This window comes from Mercenaria mercenaria, chromosome 9 (assembly GCF_021730395.1).
Source record: "Mercenaria mercenaria strain notata chromosome 9, MADL_Memer_1, whole genome shotgun sequence".
NCBI classification, from domain to species: domain Eukaryota; kingdom Metazoa; phylum Mollusca; class Bivalvia; order Venerida; family Veneridae; genus Mercenaria; species Mercenaria mercenaria.
The window spans coordinates 59,623,245-59,637,250 of NC_069369.1; the positions used below are offsets into that span (position 1 = coordinate 59,623,245).

Consider the following 14,006-nt stretch of genomic DNA (forward strand, 5'->3'; position numbering starts at 1 on the left):
TATTTCGTGGTTTTACTCAAACCCCAAATCCACAAATATAAGTCCCCACGAATTTTGAAAAAAATCTCAGTATCTTGTAGTTCCCTACTGAAAACTTTATTTGTTTATAGACACTGAAGTATTTTTTTCATTCAGTTTCTACTGTGAAATTATTGAATTTCGTAAGCGCTGAATCTCGTAGGGTTAGCAAACACAATGATTTTGTGGGGACATGATTTCGTTGATATAAGATTGTAAGGGGGGCCTCCGTGGCCGAGTGGTTAGAAAAACCATTTGCCCCTCATCGATGTGGGTTCGAAACCTCATTTGGGGCGTAGAATTCTTCACATGAGGAAGCCATCCAGCTGGCTTACGGAAGGTCGGTGGTTCTACCCAGGTGCCCGCTCGTGATGAAATAGTGCACGGAGGGGCACCTGGGGTCTTCCTCCACCATTAAAGCTGGAAAGTCGCCATATGACCTAAAATTGTGTCGGTGCGACGTTAAACCCAACAAAATAAAATAAATTAATGAATAAGATTGTAAGGTTTGAATTGAGGGAAAGTATGCTTATTCTTTGTAATTTTATTTCATGGACTGCCGCAACAGCGGATTCACTTATATTGATCCCCGCGAAAAATAATGATTTTAAAGTATCTATCTGCTTTATACGGCACTGTGGTATATCTGCATTCTCAATTTCCTAACAATATTTTGTTTGAAACAGACCACAATTCTGCAATTGAATATTAGGAAAATTGGCACAAGGGTGTAGGAGAAAAGGAAAAGTGTCGATACCCCGCGGGCAATGCAAGTTAACAGTAATCCAAGAAATACCCCAGACATCATCTGTAGTAAAATAAGTTTGAATTGGGTACATGTATAATTTCGACAAAGCCGTATAGTTTCAGAATAATTCCATGAATTTTATAGAACGTCTAATATATTGATCCAAGTTTTAAATAGATGCAATATATTTGCACTCAGGTTTCGATACTTTAACATCGTTAGCGGCTTGCTTGTCTTTGTTACATCATCAAGACAGAAACTTAAAACCTTTTAAGTAGCTCAATAGAAGCAATCAAGATGGCTAAGTTTGAAAAACAAGTGTATGCCCACGTTATATTTTAAGTATTGACATTTTTTTTTCAAATTACCTGTTTCTTAAACTCTTCAAACCTCTCGAAAATTTACTTCTATGAGAGATATATGTTTTAGGCCAACAGTTGATTCTAATCTGTGTCATCTCTCTGCTTTATAGGAATCAAACAAGCAATGTTGTTACTCTCACATTGTAGAAAATGGTTCAGCATGTATTGGACTTTGGCCGAAGAGGAATTCTAAAAATATTGCTACTGGACACGAAATGTTAATCTTAAATCTCGAATTGCAACATTCAATAAACGCAGCTGCAGATGAATATTTTAATGGAGCTAGGAAAATCATAATTAGATACTACAGAAATTGTCTCTAGCACATACCAGCTACACTTTATAATATAGATATCCACGAAATTTTGCTTATTCAAAGTAGGACAGAGCAGAACTTAACAGTTCAGTCATCACTTTATTAAAGTCACACCATACAAAAATTAAACATCAGATCACGTCACACATAGTGTTGTAAATCATACTGTAAACTGAGAACAATATGGGAAAAAAAGTAGTAAAAGACACACATACAATACAGACATACAGAACGAAAAAGATCAAGAAACCGAAAATTTTGATATGTCGTTGTACTTGGTGATTTTGCATTTTTTGAAAGAGGCTGTAAGTAAATGAATATGGAACATTGGCCTTGTTCTGATTGGCCAGTTTGACATGCACCCGTCTAGACATGACTGTGTCAATTTCATTGATTTACTATGTTCTTATGTTATATGGATTCTCATCGAAATACAGAACACGAGAACAACTTAACACATTAGTTACATAGACAGAACTGTTTTGGTCAAAATACATCATTTACACACGTATTATTAGGCTGTATTATACAAACATATCTAACGTGTACCAATTTTAGAAATTAGTAATACCTGCAAAATTGGCATGGGATTATTTGCTTACATGAATATTCCAAATCTTGGTTTGTTGTCCAAAACATGGTCATCTGGCCACTGCTAAAGCAAAATATAATGCCGGGGATGATTTTTAGATATAACCGGAAATAATTTCTTTATTCTACCATAGTTTGATACTTCAGTCATAAAGACTCAGATAAGTTCTGTATTCACATGATATTTGTACTAACAAAGGAACTACATACCTTTAAGTCAATTAAGTCAATAAATGTAGCAAAGTTTCAGTAAATAACCACAAAATTATGTCTTTGAATTGATCTAAATACGAGCACTGCACAAGTAAAGACAAATGATGCATTAACAAGTATTTTCTAAGAACCTCTGCATCTGTTTTTTTTTCAGTAATACTCAATTATGTTTTGCAACACTTTGTAATTAGTAACTGAGTCAGAAAATCGACAGCCTGTAACGTTTATTGCAATTAACCGTATATTGTTCAAATTACTGAGAGAAGATATTTATAAGCATTTAAATGAGTAAGTGCAGAATATTGCAGCGTCATTAAATTTGGAATTTGAAAGGAAGCAATATAATGTGGAGTTTGTTAAATATCAGAGTGATTTTCTAATTGCAGTTTGTATGTTTGTGTGGTCATGTAGGTTTGGATATTACTTTCAGTGTTTCAGATAAAAAAAAAAGTTTTAAGTTGATTCCAGAAATTATCTTTAGGAATTAAAGTAGGTATATTGTGAGTGCATATTTCTTTTACTGCTTATGATATAGGTAGTGGAGCTAAAAAACTTTTAAGTAGGCAAACCTTTTTTAGATATATATGTACATGTAGCTAACTGCATCGAAGTAAACAGTCAGAAAAAAAATAATTAAAATATCATTTTCTGAAAAAGGTTTTTTTTTGAGCTGAAAAAAAAAAAGATCCTGGGTAAACACTTTGGAACAAAATGGAGACAACTCCGCTAGGACATTATTGCAGGCGTATGTGACTATTGACTTAGTACCTCATGCAAACCATGCACTTCTTACCTCTAGCCATGAAAAGAGCATACATAATTACTACAAGGATTAGCAGTCTGAAAAGAAAACTATGTAAAGATCAAATCAGTTAATGCCCTTAGGAAAGTTTAACATTTGTTTTGTGGTGAAATTTATCAACAAACAGACGATGTTAATAAAAAAGTCCAAATCAACAGAATTTCACAAGATTAAAATACGAGTGTTTCCCTTGTGTAAAAAGGGCTTATGGTAAGTCTCTGCATAATATTCGACTGTTTCTAGACCAACCCAACAGAAAGGCATCAGTATATTTATAATCTGTTAATAGGAAAAAGTTATTATAGATTCCATTGATTAGCGTGACTCTAAACTTACCTTTATCTGCATGGAAGGTGTTGCTGTCATTTTTAGTGATTAAAGCATTAAATGGAGCTGTGAATTTCCCCAAGAAATATTTATTACATTTTATGTATCGTATAATTTAAATAATGATGATTAGAAAACGCTGGTGTCTGTTTGAAGTTGCTGTAATAAATGACCTTCATTAAGTTAGGACATCGTTATCGACTTTAAGAGACTTACACCTATTTATATCTAGATCACATAATAATTATGTTAGTAAAAGTGATCAAAACTCTGTATTTAAACATAAAGACTGGAACGCAACCATGCAGGGTAAATTGCCAAACTATGGAAAACCCACACAAAAAACGTTACCATGAGTTATTCATTCTGATAAAGTTATAGAAAGTTCAACCTGTTGATAATGGTTATAGACAGGTGCAAGAACTTTGCACTCAGGTTCCAATGTTCTAACATCCTTGCCGGGATACTTGTTTCTTGTTAACATCAGACAGATAGACACTTGAAACTTCTAAGTAAGTGGCTCCATAAAAAACAAACCTCACCCGGATGACTTGGTACAACAAGCGTCTGCCTACGCTGTAGTTGATATATGGATATTTTCTTTTGCTAAATGTTTGTTTTATTAAAAAAACTCCAAACGTCTCGGAATTGTTCTTCTATGATTAATATATTTCGGGCCAGATTGGTCATATGAACTTGGATATAATTCAGTGTGAATCAGTACATGTTTTTTTCTCATATATATATATGTGTGTTTTGCAACATATAGCTTAAACCTACTTTTTGTTGTATTTACACTTTTACATATATAATGCAGACCACTAATTTAGGATATTTTGTAAGTTATAAAATTAATAATATGAAAAAAACACTAACGGAACATACAGAGATATTATTAACATCAGTACTAAAAGAAAAAAACCGTGACAGATAAAAAGTTATATGTAAGTTTCATTTTCATTTTTGTTGATACCTGTATGCCAGTACAGACAAGTATCGTATTCGGTATAGACATTGTAGTTTAGTGAACTATATTGACTTAAATGCACTTACTCCATGACATTACATCAGACTTCGGGGCAGCGCATAAAGAAAATCTCTTAATATGTTCATATGGATAGAACATTGCTTATTTGATTATGACAAAGTTTGTATTAAGTCTTCCAGCAAATTCCTTGTCAGCTATTAGAATAGATATTCAGTTCTTTATTCACAGTAGAACACCTTTCAATAATCGACTTGGCGGATATTAAAGGGAAGTGACGTCTGTAAATCGACAGTCCTTTTCTAGGAATTTCAAAGTAAAAAGACATCCGTGTTTATTCTCAGCATATTGTCTTTGAATATCGGAGAATCAATTTCCATATCTGTTGATTTTGACTTTGTTAACTTAAAAACATTATTAAATGAGATAATTATGTACGTTTATGAAGACTGCCCTTGAAATGAATGATAGGGTCAATGGATTTTGAAATTGGTCATCCACGTTTTAGCCAATTTGAAAGTAATACATAGAACAGAAACATTTTAAATGTGTCTTGTCAACATTTCAACAGATGAGATAGTTCTGCTCCTTAATTTAGATACAATTTCCTAAGTGCATACAACTTAAGCTTTTGGTATTTGTATAGGTACAAATTTTAAATCTGCTTTGGAGATGAGTGTTTCATTAAAAGCTCCTTATTCTTCCCGGAAATATTACCTTATAATTAATGTGCTTAGAAACATGGACACCCGAGGTTTATTCAGCACAAGCAAGATTGCTGATGGATGTAAAAACTACATGTGTCCAATTTCTTTTCTAGGATTATTTATAGAATATTATTCCTAAAATTATGCACATCTGTAAGAGTTTTAAGGTACATTTGCTGTATCATGTTTCTACAAGGGTCATGGCTTTGTCAGTAAACTTGATCCTTGAAACTTATTACATTTAAACTTAATCAGACATGATTTCATCTGTTAAGTGCAATACAACAGGTTAACATATAATCCTTTAGTTTTAATTAGAAAAACTAGAACCCAAACAAAAATATTTCTGTTAAAAAACTCTAAGAATATTGACATAGTATATTGATTTAAATTCTGATCTCATTGTATTTATAAAATAGTTGAAATATCTATCAGTATCATGAAACAACGGCATCTAATTTTAAAACTAAGGACTATAGGATGACAGAACCCTGTTAAATGGGCCTTCATTACAAAAAGTTTGTCAATAAAAAATTAAAGTATTTTTTACTCTTTTTTGTTTCACAGTAAGACGACGTATTTTAGTATCCAAGTATGAAGAAAGTAGACAGTAACGGTATGCTCGACAGTCCTGGGTCACGGTCTCCAAGGACGCCAAACAGATCACCAAGGCTACAGAGGAAACTCAACGTTCCGACAGAATTTCAAGATGAACAAGGTAAATATTAAGTTGGAAGTTGTACACCCATAATTACAATCTCCACATTACTTATTCTCCTTCTGCGACATCGGCTTTCTCTGGTTTTTACTGAAAGTCATATGACCCGCGCCATGAGAAAACCAACATAGTGGCTTTGCGACCAGCATGGATCCAGACCAGCCTACGCATCCGCGCAATCTGGTCAGGATCCATGCTGTTCGCTTCCAAAGCCTATTGCAATCAGAGAAACCGTTAGCGAACAGCATGGATCCTGACCAGACTGTGCGGATGCGCAGGCTGGTCTGGTTCCATGCTGGTCGCAAAGCCACTATGTTGGTTTTCTCATGGCGCGGCTCATATGCGCTTTATTTACATCCGAAGAATTCCGAATAGCCTAACGAGAATACATATTATTACATACTAATCTAAAATCTCCTTAAAGTTTCAATGGGACCTGAAACGTCAATATTTTTCCATATTGACATTCAAATTTCATATCGGGCGTGTGACGTCATTTGTGACGTTAGTTTCATGTACTAGGTGCCGTCGCATTTAAAAGTTCTTTAACGACGATATTTCAATGTCACTCAGGCTTAATAACAAATTTGAATCATTTATATAATAATTTTAAAGTAGATGTGTATGTAATAAAAGGTAATTAGATTTGCATCTAGAAATATGAACTCGCTCTTTCGCGGAATAATGTTGCGCTCATAAAGACGCGCAATATTTTCGCTGCAGAACTAATAACTACTAACTCGTCCACTACCATACTATTATTAAATTTGAAGCTGATATCATTTTGGAATGAACAACTTCTGTAAGTATAATTATAGCATTAAATATGGATTGAACAGCTTATTGCTCGCATTCTACCTTATCGAGCCGCCACAGTTTCAAAGACAATTGTGTGACAATAGAAATATACCTTTTTCTAGTACGTGTCGACAGGAAACATTACAGCATGTAGCGAATATGTAATCGATCATCATTTCACCATTCGGGCATGCGTGAAGGCTAATTTGGGCTTATTGAAGTTTGCGGAAGTAGTAGAGCCATTTTAATACTAATCTATTCCATTCCAATTAATATATTAAAGAGTATATTCCATCAGTTTGATATAGTTCTTAACCATTAATCGATGGCATTGGTGCTATAAATACATTTTCGTATATAAATTTTGATAGTTATCGTAAAATATGACTTCTAATTATATTTGCCAATATGTGAGATGTGAATCAACCCTGTTTGGAACGGTAGAGGTAATAAATCAGTCATTCAGGAATTTTCAATATGATTGAAATATACTTTCTTAGCCATTTACATCATATAAGACAGCTTGGTAATTGCTCTTTAAAATTTTACATAAACATATTTATTTATTGTAAACTGACCTTGGCTGGGAAGCAGTAGGATATGTTAATTACTGAAAAGTCTTCCTCCATCATCAAAGCTAGAAAGTCGCCATACGACCTATAATTGTATCGGGGCGACGTTAAACCCAACAAACAAATACTGTAAAATCTATTGAGAGCAGAACGAGCAAAATATCTTCTGAAATTCTTTATAACTTCGACCTGACTACTAGTTTGCATTAAGTTTAAATTACTATTTGAACCTTAATACATAAGTGCTTATTTACTTTTTTCTGACTATCATTTTAAGAAGTTGTTTTCATAACTGAGCTGTGTTCATCTTCCCTTTCTTTATCACCGAGTGCTGAGATAAATTTAAAACATTTTCACGAAATATGCTTAACACCCTGCATAAAACACTGGTGTGAGTGCGCATGGAACATTTCAATGGGAAGTGAGAACATTCCATATATTTTAACGAGCGCGTAGCGCGAGTAAAATTGTGATTTTTTTGTTACTTCGAGGTAAAGTATATTCTTTATTCACAAAGTCCAGGTAGATCTATCACAGTGAGTGATATGCAGTATATTTAAGTGATATCGATTATAAGTCACTGAAAAATCAGTTTTTCATCAATTAGTATAAAGTAAAAACAATCATTACTGGCTACCTCCCTGCTAAGCGGTTAAGATCGCTGACTTGGAATCACTTGCTCTAACTAATGTGGGTCTACACCTCGCTAGTGGTGTAGAATATTTCATGTGAAGACGTCATCTAGTTGGCTTATGAAAGGTGGATGATTCTATCCGGGTGCCCGCCTATGTCTGAAGCAATGCCCGGAGGGTCACTTAGGGTTTTCGCTACCATCAAACGCTGTAAAATCGCTATATGATATGAACTGAGTTGAATTGACTCTAAACCCAAATAAAACACACACAAAAACCCGACTCTATAACTTACAGTCTATGTAGAGCCCGATTACAATTAAATATCATATGAGCCGCGCCATGAGAAAACCAACATAGTGCGTTTGCGACCAGCATGGATCAAGACATCCGCAGGCTGGTCAGGATCCATGGTGTTTGCTTTTAAAGCCTATTGCAATTAGAGAAACCGTTAGTGAACAGCATGGATCCTGACCAGACTGCGCAGACTGCGCGGATGCGCAGGCTGGTCTGAATCCATGCTGGTCACAAAGCCACTATGTTGGTTTTCTCATGGCGCGGCTCATATCATGTTACAGTCATGTGTAAAGAAAAAAATGCTGTTGTTTATTAACAATGTATATTCATTACATATGCATTTCGTGTTAACTTATACAGTTTTAAGTATGTAGTGTTTATAACCTAAAACACATACCTTTTATACACGTTATCGTATTTTTAGACAGGTATTGTGTAGGTATTGTATTTTTCAAATATGAAATTTGGTAAGTATGTATGTTTGTTATCATGAAAGAGGGATAAAACACTAATCGTCTTTAAATTTCTTACTACGAGGCTTTATGTAACTTGGTATAACATTTCATTGCTGATATGATAGTCGTAATATATTCAATTTTTGAATGGAAAATACATTTTTCGTCGTTAAGATTATCTATGTATATCACTTTGTGATTAGAGAACAGAGGCCAAGGCTGAATGGTTATATTAATATAACCAAAGATTAAGATCAAACCGTGGCAAAACCGGTTTCTTAATTTCGTAATCAAACAAGCAAAATCAGCCTAGTTACATTCTGTGCGTTGTGTTGGATTGCAAACACTTTAATCACTACTGCACGAAAGAAACATAAAAGATTCACGTGATCATATGAAATATGTAGGACTTTTACATGATTGTTTTAACCATTTTGTCTTGAAAAGGAATAATTCATTTGGATTTGCAACTTCAAGGGTAGGATGTTTAATGACTGTTTTTTTTTTTTTTTTTTTTTTTTTTGTTTTTGTTTTTTTGTTGTTTTTTTAATCAGGTTGTGTAACATATGAGTAACGTGCGCAAAGTAGATGATTGTTGTTTGAAGTTGTTTTTAACTGTTTTGCTTTATTAGTATTTTATACCTAACTGAAGGTTTAGGAGTATATTACCAAAACACAGAAATATTTTATGAACGAACAACACTGTTACCAATATTTTACCTGACCATTACATGTTCTGCCGTACTGTCCCGTACTGAAAATATTCTGAAAAAGTTGTCCCCCTTTGAAAATGAATGCCATTTGTAAAGAAATAAAAATAAAAAATCGCTGAAAACTGTGTTCCACCTAGTTATGTGAAATTCCAACACTCGCACGCTATTACAAATGCATCAAAACAAACATGTGTAACAATTCCTTGAAAATGGTGAGTTTTTAAAAGCGCTTGACTGTCTGGAAGTGGGGCCTGTTTAAACAGTTCTTTTTTCGGAATTCAATGCTTATATCAGTATACTGACACTTGTTTTGTAGAGTAATATAAGTAATATACACGCTATCATTACAAAAACAACAAAACAAGTGTCAGTATACTAAAATAAACATTGAATTCCGAAAAAAAAAGACTTCCTAATGGGACCCACTTCCGGGCAGTCAAACGCCTTCAAAAACTCACCATTTTCAAAGAACTGTTACACATGTTAGTTTGATTCATTTGCAATCGCATGCGAGTGTTGAAATTTACATAATTAAGTGGAACACAGTTTTCAGCAATTGTTCATTTTTATTTCTTTACAAATGACATTCATTTTCAAAGGGGGACAACTTTTCAGAATATTTTCAGTACGGGACAGTACGGCAGAACATGTATGGTTAAGTCCATACAAAGAAAGTGAACATTTTAATTTTTTAAAAACCAGGAAACATTCTTTTATTGAAATGAAAGTTGGTTTAGAAATTCGAAATAAACACAGTATAGTAAATATTTCTATGAATTGAAGAAAGTTAAAAATGACCTGGGGTCATTCTGTCGATTCATTGAATTTCAACATATACACACATTTTTGAGTCCAAAACCTCTGTAATTTGACCGCCAATCTTCATTATTAGTGCTGCGAGCTAGCCGGCTAGAAAAAAATGCCAACCACTGTTCCCTATATGGACCTTAAGGAAATATTGAACGATACCGTTTATAAGATTCTTGTTTTGGTGATATACTCTAAACCGAAGGCCAGTGAAAGTAAGATTTTCAAGCTTTTATCAGCTTGAACAATTTTCTGCTGAGACGTTGTTTGACATACGAAATTGCTAAAAGTCAAAACATGCTTTATTCGAGAACACATTCCAATAAAAGTATAGCTCGTAATCTCAAAGTGCATGAAAGAAAGGAAAACGGGGGAACATTTATATTACATTTCCCGAGCAGATTATAAAAAGAATAAGTCAAGCTCCAATTAATTTTGCGATCGAATCAGCTTGTGCGTGTTTCAAAATAAAACAGCTCTAATAAATGTATTATATTGATAAAAAGAGCGAGATGTCTTCGTTTACAGGAAGTATATTCAAAGACTATCAGGATAATTAGCTTTGGATATGAGGTCGATGTAATGCTGTCAACATAGTTATAAATCTTTTTTTTACTTAAAAATTTAGTTTTCCTTAAGACTTGAGATAGTGTATAGTTGTTATGCGTACAGATCAAATTGTAAATTGTATATTTCATATTTTACTAAGTTAACATCATATGTTGAATATATGCATAGATCTAAGTGCGAAGTACATGCTAACCCTTTTATTTATTTATCAAAATACCAAGGTCTTTGCATGGTTTATTTAAGATTTAAGAAATAATATATCTCATCCACTGATTTGTCGTTGAATAAATCATTGTTTGGAGTTCAGATGCGAAGGAATTATATCACGAGGCCGCAGCCCGAGTGATATAATAGTACGCATCTGAACGACAAACAATGATTTATTCAAGAGCAAATCTCAGGATGAGATATATTATTTCGATTCTAACACGTTAAAAAGGATTTTTAAGTACATTCTTGACGACATTCATTAAATATTTGCCCATGTTCAATCGATTTCTTTTCTAGCGCGCCGCTATGCCGTTTGACGCCATGACGTAATAACTGTGACTTCAGAACAGTGATTTGTTGTATTATAATTCACTGTTTTCTACCTTCTTTGTTTAATAAGAAAATGAATCGGATCGTGTTAGAATGTTTGATTTACCACGAATCAGAGTTCAGAGGCGCAGAAACTGCACCAAGACTGCTCCAGCCCGAGCGGTTAAATATCCGAGCATTTGAACTTGTTAACAATGTACTGTGGGTAAAACAGACGACGAACCGAGCATCTGAACTTGTTAACAGTATTCTATGGGTAAAGCAGACAACGAACCGAGCATCTGAACTTGTTAACAATGTACTGTGGGTAAAGCAGACGACGAACCGAGTATCTGAACTTGTTAACTATGTACTGTGGGTAAAGCAGACGACGAACCGAGCATCTGAACTTGTTAACAATGTACTCTGGGTAAAGCAGACGACGATCCACAAAATGTCCTGTTTATTTTCACTCTCACGTGCTGATTGAAATATCATTAAATATTTATGGTGGACTTCATTTTTCAGGGTAATAATAAGTGGAAGTTATGCATTAATTTGACGTCATAACTGACGTCATAAGACGTCATAACTGTCGCCATCATGTTCTCTCACCGATCTGCAAGTAAACCGTTCTTAATCGCTAATTTTTAAATTAAAGGTTATTTTCAATCGTTCTTTCTTTAACAAATGAGAAATCTGATCGTGTTAGAATACGCCTTTTACAAAAAAGATAATGTGGTAAAGATTTAAGGTGATGTAAAGAATATAATATTAGCTAAATGAAGCATGACAATCTCCTCTTTCTAGTTGTTTCATGTTGGTATTAATTAAGGTGATTTTGATTTTCCTTTCATAATCAATGTTGAATCCTTTAAACTGTCACAGTTAGTCATTAAGCATTACGGACAGAAAATGAATTTATTTTGCAGAATTTGGGTACTTTAGTTTCCCATTTTCCTTCTTACGAGGGTTTATGAATACGATTTTGTTGGTTTACCATAAAAGATGTTTTCTGATTATAGTGATATGTCTATTTATCATACTTGTTATCATGCTAATTACCTACTTACTTTCTTCGTCTCGGAAAAAATAACTGAACTCGTGATAAATACTTTCGCAAAATCGTGTGGTTAATACATGTAAATTTCGCTTTCTTGTTATTTTCTGCATTCTTTTATTTTGCCTTTGGCCGATTTCTTTTTCTGTTTTTTTTTTTTTTTTGTTTTTTTTTGTTTTTTTGTTGTTTTTTTTGTTGAGTTTAACGTCACACCGACACAAATAAGATATAGGTTATGTGGACTTAAGGTCGTTTTCACATACCATTCCATGGCTGGAGCATGGAGTTTGAAGATTGAATTGAATCTAAATGAGTCAATGCGTGATGGCGATTACCTTCAAATTTGATGTAAAATTAAGTGAGTTTTACTATTTCCTGTTTACATTGTAAACTTAATTTTGGACACTCCTTAGAAAAAAAAATATAGTTCATAATATAAATTTTCAGCCTCTACTAATTAGTTAACTCTTCGTATTTCACTCAACAGAAATGATTAAAGCAGTTCCTTAAGGGATTGGTAAATTACCTAAATTATTTATTTTAACTTCTTATGATCATTCTGCAATAGCTCTTTAACCTTTATCCTGCTAAATTTCTATAATGGACGGCCCATCATTCAATTTGGACAATACCATTTATTATACGAAGGGGTGTTCACTGAATATTTACTGACTGAATAGCGAACAGTGCAGACCATGATTAGCCTGCACGAATGTGCAGACTGATCTTGGTCTGCACTGGTTGCAAAGGCAAAATCCCTTGCCGGCAGCGGGCTAAAGATTAAAATAATTCATTATGAATTGTTTTAAAATGTCCATTTATACATTGTTTAATTTCATGTAAAATGTGACGATTTCGTTATGCAATTCCTTTATTAGGGAATATTTTGTCTCAACTGTGGGTTCTCCTTTTGAGTAAATGTTGTTTTGTAATATATTCAGTCGTTTTAAAAAAATATCATTGATTAAAGCAAATTCCTAGGATCCTTGATTATTTAGAGTTCTTGCTACTATATAAACAGCAAAAGATCGATCACATATCCGACCCTATTTATCGCTAGCTAACATTTTTCTTTATTTGTAACATCCTGATCGTCTTAAAATGCCTTCCTGTAAGCGAAGACATCAATATAATACACTTATTTAATCGTTTAAAACTATCATTGATTAAAGCAAATTCCTATGATCCTTGATTGTTAAAAGTTCTTGCTTGTAAAGATTCTACAAGTAAGATCTGCATTTATGTTTATAAAAATGCAGAGTGTCACTTACATAATCCTACTTAATATTCGTACTTGTTTTCTATGCAATTGCTTATAACATTTCTGTTGCGATGTACTGGTTGATGTAATGAATTCCATTTGAGCCGCACCATGAGAAAACCAACATAGTGCATTTGCGACTAGAATGGATCCAGACAAGCCTGCGCATCCGCGCAGTCTGGTCAGGATCCATACTGTTCGCTAATGGTTTATCTAATTGTAATAGGGTTTGAAAGAGAACAGTATGGATCCTGACCAGACTGCGCGGATGTGCAGGCTGGTCTGGATCCATGCTGGTCGCAAATGCAAGTTTATGTTGGTTTTCTCATGGTGTGGCTATTTATGAATGGAAAATATTTATTTACATGACGTATTTGCTTTATGATATTTAGATAAAACCTCGTCCCGAGTATCTGTATAGATCACTTTGTAATAAGTAAAACAGACGACACGAACGAATGAATACATAGAAAAAATCAGCTATGATGAAAAACGAACCCTGATAAATTTGAACCGAGCTCAGGAACTCGTAAAT

At 33.8% G+C, this 14,006-nt stretch overlaps 1 protein-coding gene across 1 annotated transcript in view; it reads left to right on the plus strand.

Annotated features, from left to right (window-relative positions):
* The window catches only part of LOC123547234 (TWiK family of potassium channels protein 18-like), a 123,467-nt gene that overhangs the window by 47,092 nt on the left and 62,369 nt on the right, over positions 1-14,006 (plus strand). The window contains exon 2 of the mRNA XM_045334165.2: positions 5,637-5,787. Coding sequence (XP_045190100.2) covers positions 5,664-5,787 — 124 coding nt within the window. The 5' untranslated portion in view covers positions 5,637-5,663. The remainder of the gene's footprint in view (positions 1-5,636; positions 5,788-14,006) is intronic.